The 16130-nt window shown below is 64.5% G+C and overlaps 2 protein-coding genes across 2 annotated transcripts; one reads left to right on the top strand and one right to left on the bottom strand.

The window, feature by feature from the left end:
• Nucleotides 1–1364: 1364 nt before the first annotated feature.
• Nucleotides 1365–5693, top strand: SLC35F6 (solute carrier family 35 member F6). The gene is made up of 6 exons (XM_080388316.1): nt 1365–1519; nt 3436–3508; nt 3580–3751; nt 4192–4404; nt 4586–4696; nt 4926–5693. Exons 1-6 carry the CDS (start codon nt 1443–1445, stop codon nt 5396–5398), a joined length of 1119 nt encoding a protein of 372 aa, XP_080244442.1. The 5' UTR covers nt 1365–1442; the 3' UTR covers nt 5399–5693.
• Nucleotides 5694–6061: 368 nt separating this feature from the next.
• CLU (clusterin) lies at nt 6062–11021 on the bottom strand. Its single transcript, XM_080388309.1, has 9 exons — nt 10873–11021; nt 9524–9631; nt 8732–8880; nt 8385–8555; nt 7892–8309; nt 7198–7311; nt 6734–6960; nt 6322–6503; nt 6062–6237 (listed from the first exon to the last, which is right to left on the bottom strand). The coding sequence occupies exons 2-9, from the start codon at nt 9606–9608 to the stop codon at nt 6231–6233; spliced, it is 1353 nt and encodes a 450-aa protein (XP_080244435.1). The 5' UTR covers nt 9609–9631; nt 10873–11021; the 3' UTR covers nt 6062–6230.
• Between the last annotated feature and the right edge of the window lie 5109 nt (nt 11022–16130).

Genomic DNA, 16130 nt, shown 5'->3' with positions numbered 1-16130 from the left:
ACCAAACCCAGCGCTTGCTCCCCGTCACACTCCTCCCCAGGAGCCCGTTTCAGTCCCCTCCCCATCACACCCCTCCCCAGGTCCCGTTTAGGTCCCCTGCCCACAGCATCCCTGGGGGCAGAGAGGGCAGAAGGCGCTGCCCACACCCCCAGCCGCGGGAAGGGTTAACTGCTGAGTGCAGACAGCCTTGGAGAAGGCCCTTGGAGTGGATTTTTCTCCCCCCACCCCCCACCGAAGCCTCCCACAGGTCATGGCCGCTGGGGCTGACGTTGGATGGAAAAACAGTTTATCTCCGGCTGGCGGGGAGGCTGGAGGCGGGGAGTGAGGGGGGTGGGGGGGGTGGGGGGGGTGGGGGGGGTGGTGGGTGAGGAGCGGGCGGCAGCAGAGCTGCCGGGTGTGGAGGGGCCCTCTGACACCCCTCGGTTTGGGGCTGGGGCTCACAGGTGGCTGGTGAGACCCCAGGGTCCAGGGCTGGTCCCCAGTGGGGCTGAGGGGGGGAACTACCCCCCGACAACCAGTCCCAGGGAGCTGGCGGGGTGGGGCTGAGGGGGGCTGCCGTGGAGCTGCATCTGTGACCGATGGCCCTGACACCCCAGGGTGGCCCGGGGACAGCGCCCCCACCCAGCCTCGCAAAGGGTTAGTCCAGGCAGGGGCAGTCTAGGCGGGGTTATCCCGGGCAGTTAATCCAGGCAGGAAGGGATAGCCCGGGCAGGGTTAGCCCAGGCACAGTTACCCCGGGCAGGGCCATCCCGGCCCGGGCCATCCGGGGCAGGGCTATCCCCGGGCAGGTCACCCAGGCCGGGGCCGGGCCCGTCGGTCCTGCCGGGCTCGGGAGCGCGGCGGGGCCCGGCCCTGCTCCGCCAGCGCCACCTGCCGGCACCGCCACGGTGGGGACACGGGGTCACGCGTGACGGAGGTCCCGGGGCCACTGCCCGCGGCACTGTGGGCCCGGGAGCGGGGCACTGGGATGCCGGCACGGGGCCACGCGGGGACCGCGGGGCCCCAGAGGCGGGACCGAGGCCGACGGGGTGCACGACACGGGGACGGTGGCACCGGGGCAGGCGGCACGGGGACAGGGCCTACAGGGGCATGCACCACCGTGGAATGCAGCGGGACATGCAGCACCGGGGCAGGGCCTAGCCGGACCGGCGGCATTGAGACAGGCGGCACCGGGGCAGGGCCTATCGGGACCGGCGGCACCGGCGGCACCGGGATCGCCGCGCGTCGCAGCGGGGGCGGGGCCACGCTGCCTGTGGGCGCGGTCAGGCGCTGCGGGGCGGAGGGCGGCCAGTCGGGGGCGGGGCGGGACGGCCAGGAGGCGGGGCCTATGTTGGCAGGGGGCGTGGTCTACCTCGTCAGGGGGCGTGGTCTGCCCGCAGAGGGCGGGGCTGGGCCGGCGGCGGTCCCGGTGCAGGGCGGGAGGCGGCGGCGGTGGCGGGGCCATGGCCTGGTCCCGGTACCAGCTGGGCCTGGCCGCCCTCATGCTGGTCACCGGCTCCATCAACACCTTGGCGGCCAAGTGAGTCCTCCCGGCGGCGGGCGGGGAACCCGCACCCCGGGGCTAGGGTCCCGTAGCAGCCTCGGCCCCCTCGGGCTCGGGGCTGGGCCCACCGTCCTGCTCGGGGCCTTCCCGGGCCTCAGCGTGGCCTGGGCGCCCCCTGGCCCCGCGCCCCCTCCGCAGGGGTCTAAGCCCGGTCTTCAGGCCTCTAGTCCCCTCCATCCATCCCATGGCTGGTGGCCCCAAGGTCCGAGGATGCCACACCCCGGGTTGGGCTTCGGGTCCCCTCCGTGGTTTTGGGGACGACTGCCCTCGGGCCTTTTCCCCGCTGCACCCGCAGCCCCACGCAGGGGCGAGGGGGCTGTTCCCCTCCCCCCCAGGCCAGGCTGTGGTCCAGGCTGTGTTGGCAGGGCTCCGGGACCTGCCCTGTGCCCCCCCTGCAAAGCTGGCCAGGGCTGGGCTTTAGGGTGCCCCATAGGGCTGGGGACCCAGCTCCAGGCGATGCGGGAGGGAAGAGGGTGCATGGCCAGCTGAGCTGGGGCTCTCTAGCCCTCTTGCAGGTGCTGTCAAGGGGTGCTGTGGCCGGCTGTATGGTGCTGGGGAGGAGCCATCTGAGTACCCCCAAAACCAGGCTCCGTGTGCCTGCTTTTGTCCTGCAGCTCACCCTAAAAACCAGGCAGGGACTGGATTGAGGCCCTTCCCATGGAGAGCACCCTGGGGTGCTCCCAGCCCTCACAGCAAGGGTGAGGACAATGTTCCCAAGAGCTGCCCAGGCGAGCCAGACCTGCCAGGCCAGCTCGTCCCAGTGCTGCTGGGCAGACACGTGGGCCATCAGTGGGGTTTCACCGGACGGCCAGGCTCCAGCTTTGCCCCGGCAGACCACGGTCCCTGGATGGGGAAACTGAGGCACAGACCCCCGCGGGGCAGAGCAGAGCCAGGAGATGGCACCGAGCTCTCAGACAGCTCATGAGACCCACGTGTGGCCCCAAAGCCTCTTGCAAAACACAGACCTGAGCTGGCCGGTGGCAGAGGGGCTGTGGCATGTCAGCCGGGGCTGACTCACTCCTAAATCTTGCTGGCCTGGCTGAAAAGCCCCTCACCAAGCAGCAGGGGACGAGCTGGGGATTGCCCTGATCTCCACTCACGTGCTGTTTCTGCAAGCTCAGCAGATCTGCGGCCACTCAGCGTCAGCAAAAAGTGGCCGGAGGAGAGTGGGGTGCCTGCCTGCCTGTGTCAGGTGCACTGCCACACTGGGGGTGGCCTGGGGGCTGGCAGCTGGCCACTGAGCGTCTGGGGTCCCCTCCCAATGCGGATGGCCCCTAAAGAGGGGAGATCCTTGCCAAAACAGGCCATGGGAACCTGTGCCACAGCCTGTGTTTATCCAGCCTTGCCCTCTGTGCTGCTTGGAATACCCAGAAGAGGAGGTTTGTGCCCCAAAACCACGGCTGAAGGTGTGAGTAGAGGAAGCTGCTGCCCCCAGCTTGTGATACACATCTTTTCTGACTCCTGTGTCCCTTAGCCCCCACATCTTTAAGGCTGGTGACATACAGAGGAGGAAAGAGGTCGGGGTGACCCCCACCACCACCACACTGTCGCGGTCTGCCCAGCCAGGAGACGGTGCTGCCTGGCCAGCTCTGGCCGAGCGTGCCGGCAGCGATGGGCGTGGGGACACCGGATTGCAGGGCTGTTACATGGAGGTATCAGTTTCTCTGCCTGTCACTCAGGGCCGGGAGCTGGGCCAGGAGCTGCTGGCAGGTCAGGGCAGCCACAGCAGTGTCTCCTTCCCCGCTGTCTCCTTCGCTATGGATGTCCTGTCCCCGGAGCTGTCACCTCGGGGGGCTAATGGCCTAGAGGACAGCCCTGGGCTGGCTCTCGAGGTATGCTTTGACTCTCCGCTGCCCGCTGCTCTAACCATCACCCTCTCCTCTGCCATGTAGGTGGGCTGATAACTTCAGTGCGAGTGGCTGCGGTGGGACGGAGGAGCATGGCTTTCAGCACCCCTTCCTTCAGGTGAGCCCCCTGTCCGGGGCAGGCAGGGCCTTGCAGGCAGGGCCAGCCCCCCTCACCCGCCTCTCTTGCAGGCTGTGGGCATGTTCCTGGGTGAATTTTCCTGCCTGGGGGTGTTTTACCTGCTGTTGTGGAGGGATCGGTTCAGGCCGGAGCCCAGCATGGCCCCATCACAGCCCTTCAGCCCGCTGCTCTTCCTGCCCCCTGCTCTCTGTGACATGACTGGGACCAGTATCATGTATGTGGGTAAGTGCTGGGGACAGGGATGCCACCTCTGTCCCCTCTTGCCCTGCAGGGACCTGGCTGTCCCTGAGGCTGGACTCAGCTGTTGGGCTGCAGGACTCCACGGTGCATATGTTTCTGGAGGGTGTCTACCCTGAAGCAGGTTAGAGGGGTCAGAGCAAACACTTCCCACTCATGCAGCGAGCTGTAGCAGGGCTCAGTAAGCCGTTTTCCTCAGGGGGTGTGGTGTTCCCATGGAGCAGAGACATGGGGCTGCATCTTGGCACAAACCTCGCTGCTGCCAGCTCTAAATAGGAGTGGGGGGAGACAGCATCACTGCCCCTTCCTGCAGTTAATCACTGATGTGCTGCTAATTACCACAGCAGACTATTAAGCAGAGGGGTGGCAGCATTAGCTGGCTCCAGCAGCACATGCAGCTCATGGGTCTGTCTCTCCCTGTGCAGCCTTGAACATGACCAGTGCCTCCAGCTTCCAGATGCTGCGAGGATCCGTCATCATCTTCACCGGGCTCCTCTCTGTGGCCTTCCTGGGCCGCAAACTGGAGCTGAGCCAGTGGCTGGGCATCCTGGTCACCATTGTGGGACTGGTGGTGGTGGGGCTGGCTGACCTGCACAGCTCTCATGACCAGAAACACAAGCTCAGCGAGGTGATAACAGGTACATAGTGGCCCTTGGGGGAGGTGGGATGGCCATGGCGGGGAAATAACTCCCCACAGGGCATGTGCCTGGCTCTCCAGGCATGGCTCTGCCATGCTGCCTGTCTGGTAGGCTGGGAGAAGGGGGCTCAGCCCCCCTTTGCTTCTCTCCCCTTGCCTTCACTTCTCTCCCCTCCTTGCAGGTGACCTGCTTATCATCATGGCGCAGGTGATTGTTGCCATCCAGATGGTGCTGGAGGAGAAATTTGTCTACAAGCACGATGTGCACCCGCTGCGGGCCGTCGGCACTGAAGGTCTGTTGCAACATCAGCCGAGGTGGCTGAGCTCTCTGGGGTGCCCCATCCTGCAAACCCAGCCAGGGGAGGGCTGCTTTGTGCGGGGAGGGGACTGCAGGCTGCAAAGTGGGTGCTGCTGTGGAGGTTTGGGTCCCACAGGGAAGGTGGGGTTAGCTGGGGGCAGGGCGCTAGGGATAGGCAGCCCCAAGTGGTGCTTGGAGCCCAGCTGACACCCCCTTGCATCCAGGTTTCTTTGGCTTCATCATCCTGGCCTTGCTGCTGGTGCCCATGTACTACATCCCAGCGGGCAGCTTCAGTGGGAACCCTCGGCGGACACTGGAAGATGCCCTCGATGCCTTCTGCCAGATTGGCCACCAGCCCCTGATCGCCCTGGCCCTGCTGGGTAACATCAGCAGCATCGCCTTCTTCAACTTTGCTGGCATCAGTGTCACTAAGGAGATCAGTGCCACCACCCGCATGGTGCTGGACAGCCTCCGCACGCTCGTCATCTGGGCTGTCAGCCTGGCTGTGGGCTGGGAGACCTTCCATGGCCTGGAGATCTTGGGGTTTGGGGTGCTGCTGGTGGGTGCTGCTCTTTACAATGGCCTGCACCGGCCCCTGCTCGCCCGCCTGCCCTGGTGCGTGGAGGAGACCAGCAGGACGGCCGAACACGAAGGCTTGCTGCAGGGGGAGACCACGGCCATCAACAGCGAGAGCTGAGCCTTCGCCACCCTATGTCGGGCTTGGCCCCGCGATTTATTTCCCTGCACCATCTCGGCGCGGTGGTGGTGATGCCAGCTGCCAGCCTGCTGCTGTTTGAGGGAGAAACCTCTCCCCTGCCTCACTGCCAGGGCTCCGGGAGGGGATGGTGAGGCTGTGCCTGCCCTTCCCGGGGGGAGATTAAAGCCTCTGCCCCTGTTCACAAGGGGCTCAGGGTGGGGGGGGTGGGAGGGCTGGGTCTCATCCCGCTGCTCCCCAACCTGTCTCTCCCCCCCAATAAAGTGCATCTGCCCACAGCTAACTCCCTGTGGGTCTGTGCTGGCTGTGGGGAGGGCTGTGTGGGGGCCCAGCAGGAGGGTGGGGGCCAAGTCTCCTCTGTCCCTAGTGGGGTGGTGGTCACGCAGGGCATGATCCTTTGTGTCCCCAAGGAGGGGAAGGACCTGGCACCTGGACCCCTTTCACATGGGGCATGGGAGACTGCAGCAAGCCCCTGGGTCGTTGGTGGGGGGGCTCCTGCCAGAGTGGGTTTGAGGGAGCCAGGTCCTTCGCTTCCCTCCCCCCCTTTCACAATATCCCACAATCGGCCCCAGGCACACGTGGCTGCTTTTTGCAAGGTTTATTTGCTTGGCAGGGCCCATCCCAAAGATGCAAGGCAGAGCGCAGTCAGGGTGTTTGACTCTATCTTTATTCTCTGTTTGGGGCCCAAAGAGGGGCCCTGGCAGCGTGGGGAGGGGGGCAGTGGCATTAAATCCCCTGGCACAGGGAGAGGGCTGCAGAGGGGGCTTGGTGCGGCACCGGGGCTGCAGCAGCGGTGGTTGGGAGCATCACTCGGCTACTCTCTGCCGGAGGAAGGATGGGTGGGGGTGAGCCACGCCATGGCTCCCCCCCAGCCCTGCCATGGGGATGGGGGGTCCCAGACTCACATGACATTTTGCTTGTAGTGCTGAAGCGCCTGCTCAGCCACGATCTCCATGAAGCGGGGGTCCTCCCAGGAGATGTCCCCAGGCACGGTGAGGGACAGCGGCTCCGAATCAAAGAGCTGCACTGTCACCTGTGTGTCAGGGGGGGCTGAGGGGTCCTCAAGGTTGGGAGTCTTGGAGAGGACCTGGGAGTGGGGGACAAAGCCAGGAGAGACGGGCTAGCCCCTGTGCTGGCCCCTCGCCCTGGCACCCAGCCTCGCAGCCAGCTATTGTGCCAACAGATGCCCAGTCAGGCGCACAATTGCCTCTTTCTCCCCCTGACCCACTTTCTGTGGCTGCCAGCCCTGCATGGGGGACCGTGGCAGAGGGGGGGGCTCGAGCCCTCTGGCCATGCTGTGGTGCTGGTGGGACTCACCGTGGTGACCTGGAGGAAGCCGTCATTGCCTTTAGTGAAGTTGGCCAAACGCGAGACCCAGCCGAACTGGCGGTTGAGCTGGTCCAGGAGGCTCGTGGTGTTGAGCATCTCAGCTTGGAAGGCATGGAGGAGGTCGTCATAACGGCGCGTGAAGCGTTCGGCCAGGCGCAGCGCGTCCTCCAGCTGCTCCCGCAGCTGGCTCTGGGCAGGGTCTGTCTGCCAGCAGTCTGGGGTGGGGGTGCGGGGGGTATCAGGGGGTGCCAGGGCTCAACCCCAGCCCCGGAGCATGCACCCCCTTACACCCCCCTGCATGTCATCACCTCACCCCCAGCCCCAGTGCATGCACCATCTTGCACTCCACCACATCTCAGGCCCCCCCCAGCCCCGGTGCATGTGCCCCCTCACACCCCACTGCATCTGAACCCCTAAACACGTCCCTCCTGCCCTTCCCGGCCCCAGCTCACCCACAGAGAGGATCTCCCGACACTTCTCACACTCATCCCGCATCCGCAGGCAGCCGGCTGAGTTACGACGGATCTCCCGACACACCATGCGCTCGTCACTGAAGTTACGGGACTCTGTGGAAAGCCCAGTCTGGCCTCAGCACCCCAAAACACTGCAGGGTTGGCAGGGGGCAGCACCAGATCCCCCCAACCCTGGGCAAAACTGTAGGGCTGGCCCCAGCCAACACCCCAGGGTGCTCTTGGGGGACATGAAAGTGTTTTTTTCAGGGAATGTCGACCCCCCTCCAGCTGTTTTTTCCAAAGCAAAGCATTCCCTGCCAACCTCTGTTTCGAAATATCCCTTTTCCCAGCCGCCTGAGCCGGGGCTGCGGTGGCAGACGGTGACGGCACTGTTAGCCGGCACTGCCTGCCCAAAACAAACACCTTCCTGGGATGGTGGCAGCTCCAGCAGCCAAGATTGTGTGTGTGGGGGGGAAATCCCAAAAACCCAGCCCAGCTCTGCTAACAGTGGAGCTTGTGATTCCTGGGTTCCCGTGGGGATTCTCTGATGTGTCGTGTTAGGGTTGAGCTCATCCTCTAAGTTAGTCACACCCTATTAAGAAGGGGGGGGACACGACGACGGATACGACATAAACCTGCTGATTCCAGCCAAACTGGGGGCCCCATGACACCTCGCCTGTGGCGAGCACCCTACCTGAGGCAAAGCCACCCAGCGAGTGCTCCCAGCCACCCTGTGCTTCCTCTAGCATCCGCTGTGTCATCTCAAAGAGCGGCTGGAAGAGGTGGTGGAAGCCGTGGTGGGGATGCTGAAAGAACGGATGCAGCTCCCGGGAAAACCTCTCACTGCGCACGGGGAAGCGGACATGCTGGACGGAGGGACGGAAAGCCTCGCGGAAGCCACTGAAGGGTGCTCGGAAGAAGGGATACATGCGGCCATAGACCTGGGTGCTGTCTTGGAAGATGCCATCCACCCCATCTTCCAGCAACCCGAAACGTTCTTCCAGGTCCTCAAACTGCCGTTCCTGCCGCTGGTCCCGCTCCAGCAGCGAGTCGATGCGCTCGCCGTTCACCCAGATGGAGAAGGGCGAGGAATGATTGAGGAATTCCTCCAGCTGCCAGGCAGGGGAGCAGGATCAGGCCAAAATCCTTCCCTCCCCAGCATCAGCGGGTGCTGTGGGACCACTCACCTGCCGCCCCACCAGTCCCGAGCCGCTGCGGCATGTGCGGGAGTAGAAGCGCATGCAGGTTTGCTTGAGGCAGGGCTTGCACTCTTCCCAGAGCGCCAGCATCGTCTCATTGCACACCTCCTGGTTCGCTGCCAGCTGCTGCTCCTTCTCCCGGGCCAGCTGCACTGCCTCCTGCAAGGCACCCGCATCCAGCCCCGAGGGCATCTTCCCCCAGCCCCCCTGGCCCCCAGCTGCCAGGATGCACAGACCCCGGGCGTGAGATCCTCCAAACCCTTCAGATACACCAAGCCCCACCAGGGGCTCTGGGCACCAGGGTCAGAGCAGCCACCCTCCTCGTCCTCACTCACCTCCTTCCTCCTCTTAGTCTCCTCCAAGGTGTGCAGGATGGCTTGGTGGTCCTTGCTGGTCTTATCCATGAGGGTCTTCATCTGCTTTACCCCGTTGATGGCATTTTCCACCTCTGTGTCGATGTATTTGCTGCCAGCTGCTGACATCTCTGGAGGGGGCGGGCAGGAGAGGAGGAAGAGCAGTATTTGTGGGTGCAGAGTCTTGTTTGCTCACCAACAGCTCACAGAACTCAAGAAAAGTGACCCAAAAATCTCGCCTGGGCTGGGGTTGCATCTCCCTGCCCACCACCCCCAATATTTGGGCAGTGCTGGCCATGAGCCCCCAGCTGCCCCCCAAGGAATGGCCTCGTGCCAGGGCAGCCGTCAGGCTGTGCCATCCCTGTCTGGCCACTGCCACCGGCTCTCGCTGTGCCCATGCCAGCCCTTGCCCCCCCAGCTCAGGGGGGAGCTCAGGGGCAGAATCTTCCTTTCTCCCGCCACTGAAAAGCATCCAGCCCCAACCCTGAGCTCCCAGCCCCCCAGGGATGATGCTGTGCCCCCACCCATCTAGCCCCTCCATAGGCACAGCTTTCCCCCCACACCACAGACACCCCATGTGCTCCCCCAGCCTGCAGGGAACATCCACCCCCCCAAAACGAAAAGCTGTGACCCCCCCCCTAACGCAACCTCATGGCTCCTGCATCCTCCCCACTCAGCACTGCCCTGGGCATGGTATTGCCAGGTCCCTTGCCCACCCCACACCCCAGCACCCACCCGGGCTGCTCCCCTCCTCCCCAGAGCTCCCCCACTCACGCTTGAGCTCGCCGGGGGGGACGAGGGCCTGGCCCCCTTCCCAGGCAAGCAGGAGGCCGAGGAGCGAGAGCAGCAGCAGCGCCATGGTCCCGTCCTGCAGGCAGCTGCCTGTGCGGGCAGAGCAGGGGCTCAGAGCAGGATCTGCCCCCCCTCCCTGGGACACGGGGTTCTGAGTCAGCAGTGGGGACCAGCACGCCCCCCCGGGGCACTATTTTGAGGACACAGCAATGACTGAGCTGATGCCCTGTTACTTGGGGGAGCTGTCCCCAGGAGTGGGGGTCCCTGGCCAGTGGGGTCTCACTCGAAGCCCCAGCTGGGGGGCCAGGATGTGGAACCCTCTCCCCCCCTCCCTCACCCGCCTGCCTGCGGCACAAACAAGACCCAGGCCCGCGGCCAGGCAGGGCAGGCGGCCAAAGCAGTGACCGGGCACGGATTTCCCCCCGCCATGGGAGCCAGCGGTGCCTTTCTTCTCCCCTGCTCCCCCTGGGAGATGGAGAGGGGCTAGGGGGGATTGGGGGGGGAGGGGGGGGCAGAGCCAGGACAGGGCTGGGCTCCTGCCAGCTGCGAACAGGAATGGGCAGGGAATATCCAGTGACAGCCCCCATCCCCAGATGGGTGCCATGCCAAGGATGGCACCCCCAGCTCGCCCATCACCCCACCCCACCAGAGCTGGAGCCGGCAGGGCCACCGGGGTTGTGCAATGGCTGACCCCGCCCCCCCCCCCCCCAAAAAAAAACAAGCCCCAAACCTTGTGCAATGGTCCAGCCGCAGTGGGGCTCCGGTTCCCCCCCAGCGACACTGGTCCAGCGCCCCCCAGTTCCCACTGCAGCACCGGCTGTGGGAACTGCTGCCCACTCCCCCCAGTGCTGCCCCTCAAATAACTCTTCCTCCCCGCGCCCCCCGCCCCCCCCCCCGCCCCGGCTCAGCTTCATCCTGCCCATCTCAGGGCATTGTGGGAAACTCCTGCCGGCAGGGCCAAGCATCGCCTGCTGCACCACCTCCCCCTGGCGCTGCCCGGAGGTGCGGGGGGGGCACCCTGGGGTGCACAGCCCCCCTCTCTGCCCCACAGCCCCCCCCCCCCGTGCCCCCCCCCCTTGGTTGACCCCCAGGCATAACCCCTGCACCACCAAAGCGGGCATGGAGCCCCCATCGTTCCCACCCCACTGCACCCCAGCTGCAGGGCAGGGGCACCCCGAGGGGGGACCCCTGAGTCCCCAGCCCGGGCCGGGGCTGCAGCGCTGGCTGAGACCGGCAAAGCTCATCGCAGGGAAGAGAAAGGATGGGAAGGGGATGAGGTGGGAAGGGGATGGGGATGGGAAAGGGGATGAGATGGGATGGGGATGCCGTACCTGCACCCCGGTCGCCCCGCCGAGCTCCGCCGCGGCCGCCCGCCCCTTATTTATCCGGCTACGACGCTGCGGGTCCGCCCCGCTCCGGCCCCGGAGCTTTCTGGAACCGGCGGGACCGGCCCCAGCCCGACCCGCCCCTCTCTTCCCGGTGCCCCCCCGCAACGTTCCAACCCCCCCCAACGTTCCACCCCCCCCACCCCCCGCCGTGCCGGTGCGCGCCGCCGCGGTGCCGCGGGGATGGGCGTGTATCTCCCACGGCCGTCGCCGGCACGGCCCCCCGGCACGGGGAGGGGGTTCCCTGGGGTCCCCAAAATCTGGCTGCTACAATCTGGGGGGGTAAAACCTCGTCGGACGCTGCGCACCCTGTTATCTCCGCAAACACCCCATTCCCCCGGGGGCCGTTATTGCCCCTCCCCCACCCGGGGGACGGGGTGCTGCGGTGGCGGGGGGGGGTCGGTACAACGGGGCATCCCCTTCCCACCCGCGGCCGCGGACACGGGGGAGGTGGCTGAGCGGGACCACCCCGCACCCCTTCCGTGTCCCCCACCCCACGAGCTGCAACATTTCTCGCTGCCACGAGGGAAACTGAGGCACGATTCCCCCTCCCCCCTCTGCCATGCCCCCACCCTTCCCCCCACGCTCCCTTAAGGGCCCCAGGGCCCCAGACCGCAACCCCCACCCACCCCCGCCCCCAGGGCCGAGAAACAATTGTTCGGCTGCCGATTACGGCCCAGTGCAAAAACACGCAGTTTTCGGAACTGGGAGAACTGGTTGGCGCCCAGCGAAGGGGCGGGACGGCGTGCGGGTGCTGGTGGGCCGCCCCCCCCCTCAGCGGGAGGAGGGAGCAGCGCGCGGTACCGAGCGCCCGGCGCCCGCAGCGATCCGGTACGGGACACGCTGGGGGCGGGGGGCACGCGTGGGTGGGGGGCGGCCCGCTCTCCCGGGGCCGGGCGGGGGGCGTGGGGGCACGGGGGTGCAAGATCTCCCGGAGCCGGGCGGGGGACACGAGTGTGCGTGGGCATGTGTGATCTGGGACACGCGTGTACACGGGGCCGCAAGCTCTTCTGGGGCTGTGCAGGGGACATGTAGGTACATGTTCTCCCTGGACCATGTATGGGACACATGTGTGCACGGGGGTGCGAGCTCTCCCTGGGCCGTGTGTGGGACACAAGTGTGCATGGGCATGTGTGGGACATGCATGTGCATGGGGCTCCAAGCTCTTCTGGGGCTGTACAGGGGACATGTCGATAAATATTCTTCCAGGGCCGTGTGTGGGACACACGTGTGCATGGGGCTGCAAGGTCTGCCAGGGCCCTGTGCGGGACGTGTGTGCACAGGGGTGCAAGCTCTCCTGGGGCCATGTGTGGGGGACAAGTGTGCACGGGGCTGTAAGCTCTTCTGGGGCTGTACAGGGGACATGTGGGTACATGTTCTCCCTGGACCATGTATGGGACATGTGTGTGCACAGGGGTGCAAGGTCTCCCAGGGCCGTGTGTGTGACATGTATGTGCATGGGGCTGCAGGCTCTTCCGGGACTGTACAAGGGACACGCAGGTACATGTTCTCCCAGGGCTGTGTGTGGGACATGCGTGTGCATGGGCATGCAAGATCTCCTGGGACCATGTGTGGGGGACACATGTACATGGGCATGCAAGAACTCCCTGGGACCATCTGTGGGTCATGTGGGTGCATGAGGGTGCAAGTTCTGGGACCATGGGTGGGACACATAGGTGCGTGTTCTCCTGGGACCATGGGTGGGACATTGGCTGCATGCTCTCCTCAGATCATACGGGGTCCCCGGAGCCCCCGGGTGAACGGGAGCAGGCCTGGGCTGGCCACGGCCACGGAGAAGGTGGGTGCAAGCTCTGGGGGTGAGGGGGGGGCTGGTGCTCCCTCCCTTTCACAGGGCTTCACACCCTGCTCTGTCCTCTGCAGCCCCACTGCTTGCGGAAGAGGGGACATCTCCGGAGCAAGGGCCATCTCAGCTGTGACACTGCTGCCATCATCCCCCTGAGAGAGGCCTCACCAACCTTCCTCTTCCTCCACCATCTTCCTCTTCCTCCCCAGACACAGAGCAGCCTTGTAACCGTTTCGCTGCCGCTCCTACCGGTGCTGGCACAGACAGACATCCCCCAGTGCTACTGCAAGCCCCCAGTCCTCCCGCAAACCCCTGTGCCATAGCGGTGGGAGGCGAAGGTGAGGGGCCGTCGGGGTAACACCCAGTTTCCTTCCTGTTTCTCGTGGTGATGGCCTGTTTCTGGAGGAAAGACAAGCGGAAGGGGAAAGTTTCCCCTCCGCCAGCCTCGCAAGCAGCAGGTTTGGGGATGCTCATCCAGGAGAACAGTCACAAGCCCTGGGTGGAAGATGCTCTCCCCCAGCAGCCGGCAGTGGGGGACACGGAGAAGGAGTTTGCTAACTTCTCCTGGTTCCAGCGCCTTGGTAAAGGCTGGCGGCTGAGCAGGGACCAGCGGTTGCTGTGGCACATGGCACAGTTGAAGAATGGGAGCAAGCAGTGCCGGACTTTCCAAGGAGCCAAGGAGAGCCAGAGAGCCACCAGGCTGCAGACACAGGCTGCTGAGAGATGCATCGAGCTGGAGCAGAAAGCGCTGGGGCTGCTGGAGAAGCCAGGGACCTGCCAAAAAGCCACCCGAGGTGGGGAAGCCCAGCAGGAAGAGCACATGGCCTCGGTGACGGCAGTCAACATCTGCAGCAGCATCCCACACCTCAGGGAAGATGGCTGGGATGAGCCAATTGTTGGACGCAAAGTGCAAGATGGGGTTGTGGTGAGGGGGGGTGATGGCCACAGGGACCAGGTGGGTCAAACTCAGCCCCTGGTCCAGGCAGGCACCAGCGGGGATGAGGAGGGAAGGACCACTGGTTCGCCCCAGAGCCTGGGCTTGTGGGCGGAGGACAAGGATGCTGCCACTGTCCCTCGAGGGGACAGGGACAGGCAGGACTTGAACCCTTCATCAGCAGAGGGAATGTCTGGGGAGGAGCAGAGGAGGCAAGTGTGGGAGAAGCTGCATTGCCTGGGAGAAGACATGGTGGAGTGGGAAGGGCGGTCCACGAGGGACCTGGCAGTCAGGCTGATGGAGAAGATCCTGAAGACAAAAACCGAGGCATACCCTACAGAGATGGGGAACAAAACCCACCAGCAGGAGCAGGGGCAGGGGGTGGCTAGAGCCAGGGTGGGTGGCTCCAAGGAGGTGAATGCTTTGGTGGACACCCATGTGGACATCACCACAGTGCAGCAGTACCCCCAGCTGCTGTACCTTGCTGTGTGCCATGACACCCCCGTCTCCATCAGTGGGACCACATATGGGGATGATCAGCACCTCCCTGCCATGCCGGAGCCATCGGGGAATAAGCAGATCTGGGAACACTCTGATGATGGCCTCCTGGAGCAGGGAGGTTCCCCAGCTCTTCCTAGGCCTGCGGTGCTAGCCTGCCATGTCAAGGTGGTAGAGGTCGAGGACAAAGAGCAGTGGAGGGAGGAATTCCCATATGTGTGGGCGCAATACGAGATGGACTGTGGGCTGGTGTCCGGGGAAGAGAACGTGAGTGGGGCACCGGTGCCCTTCCAGTGGCAACCCCCATTGCCAGACGATATGGACGAGGCAGTGGCGAACATGCTGCAGTACTTGCTGGCTGATGGCGTGGTGGTGAAAGGCACCTCTTCCTCCAACAGCCCTTTACATCCCATCCCGAAAGGCGACGGGAAGACATGGCGTCTGACGCTCAACTGCAAAGCTATCAACAAGGCCACCCCCATGGTGGAGGCTCCAGTGGTCCTGAACAGGACCACCCTTGTTGCCACCATCAGCCCCAAAAGCAAGTATTTCTCAGTGGTGGATCTATCGAACTCCTCCTTCGCCATACCCTTAGCAGCAGACTCCAGAGCCAGGTTTGCCTTCACCTTCAGGGGCCAGCAGTATCTCTTCACCCGGCTGCCCCAGGGCTTCCACAGCACCACCTCCATCGTGCACCGGCGGGTGGCTCAGATGCTGCTCCAGCTGCCCCGAGGAGATCAACCTTGGGTTTTTTCCTACGTCGATGACATCCTCATCACTGGGAGAAGCCCAAAGGAAACCAGAGCCCGAACAAAGACAGTCCTAAAGCTGATCCAAAAAACAGGATTTAAAGCCAAGTTTGAGAAGGTGCAGCTCGTGCAGCCCAAGGTGGACTACCTGGGAATGACAATTGGGGCTGAGGGGAGGGAGATCCAGGCCAGCAAGCTGGAGGCCATCAGCAAAGCACCCTGCCCGCGGGATGTCCACAGCCTCCGCTCGCTGCTCGGGCAGTTCATCTCGTTGCAGGATCACATCGCTGACTTTTGGGAGCTGGCCCGGCCGCTCCACCACCTCACCACCGAGCAGGTCGCATGGGAATGGGGACCAAAGCAGGAGCAGGAGCTGAGCCGCCTGAAACACGCCATCCTGACTGCGCCCACCCTGCGGTTCCCTGACAAGTCCCAGCCCTTCATTATCAGGTTAACGACCAGCAAAGAGGCGATAGGAGCTTCCTTGCTGCAGGAGAACAAGCAGGGCCGGTTGGTCCCGGTGGGACACAGCTCCCGCATCCTGAAGAGCCATGAGGCCTCCTACCTGCCGCAGGAGAAGGGGTGCCTGGCAGCCATCTGGGCCGTGCAGGCATTTGAGACCCTCACAGGGCTGGCCCCCATCGTCATCCAGATGCCCCACTCCCCTTGGAAGTATCTTGTATGGGGTGAAGCATTGGGGTCCTGCGGGACGGACTCGTACCCAGCACAGTGGACTCTGCTGCTGGTGAACACGGGGGCAATGGCAAAGAGCCCCCAGCCTGAGTGCAGGTACCCTCCCAGCACCCCAGTCCCCACCGCTCCCCCTCTGCGGCTGCTGCCCTCCCACGTCCCCAAGGCCAACGTGTGGTTCATGGCCAGCGACAACACTGACTCCATCAGCTTTGCTGCGGCCAACCTGGAAGAGCGGTGGCTGCTCGGGGTGGCCCAGGGTAGCTCGGTGCTGGATGCAGAGCTGGAGGCTCTCAAGCAGCTCCTGTATAGTCACCAACGCTCCTCACCCCTCTATTTGTACACCAGCTGCTGGTCCTTGGTGGAAGAGTTGCAAAGCCAGATTGGTGAGTGGGAATCAGGATCGTGGGCAAGCTCCGGTGAGGGTTTATGGCCCAGCATCCTCCAGTGGGTCCACACCAACCCAGGGATGCTGCACATCAGGTGCATGGGAGGGGACAGGAGCAAGGACCTGGAGGAGAAGGAGTGG

This window comes from Falco punctatus, assembly GCF_963210335.1.
Source record: "Falco punctatus genome assembly, chromosome: 5".
Lineage (NCBI taxonomy): Eukaryota > Metazoa > Chordata > Aves > Falconiformes > Falconidae > Falco > Falco punctatus.
The sequence above is the reverse complement of the archived record's forward strand: the minus strand, read 5'-3'. Positions and strand labels throughout refer to the sequence as shown.

Bases quoted from the DNA above. Each gene is read 5' to 3' on its own strand.
- SLC35F6 (XM_080388316.1), top strand. From the start codon at position 1,443: ATGGCCTGGTCCCGGTACCAGCTGGGCCTGGCCGCCCTCATGCTGGTC. The intron at 3,752-4,191 runs GTAAGTGCTGGG...CTCCCTGTGCAG, and splicing joins GACCAGTATCATGTATGTGG to CCTTGAACATGACCAGTGCC. The intron at 4,697-4,925 runs GTCTGTTGCAAC...CCTTGCATCCAG, and splicing joins GCGGGCCGTCGGCACTGAAG to GTTTCTTTGGCTTCATCATC.
- CLU (XM_080388309.1), bottom strand. From the start codon at position 9,608: ATGGCGCTGCTGCTGCTCTCGCTCCTCGGCCTCCTGCTTGCCTGGGAA. The intron at 8,881-9,523 runs GTGAGTGGGGGA...CGCCCCCTCCAG, and splicing joins CCCCCCCGGCGAGCTCAAGC to AGATGTCAGCAGCTGGCAGC. The intron at 8,556-8,731 runs GTGAGTGAGGAC...GGTGCCTTGCAG, and splicing joins AGACTAAGAGGAGGAAGGAG to GAGGCAGTGCAGCTGGCCCG.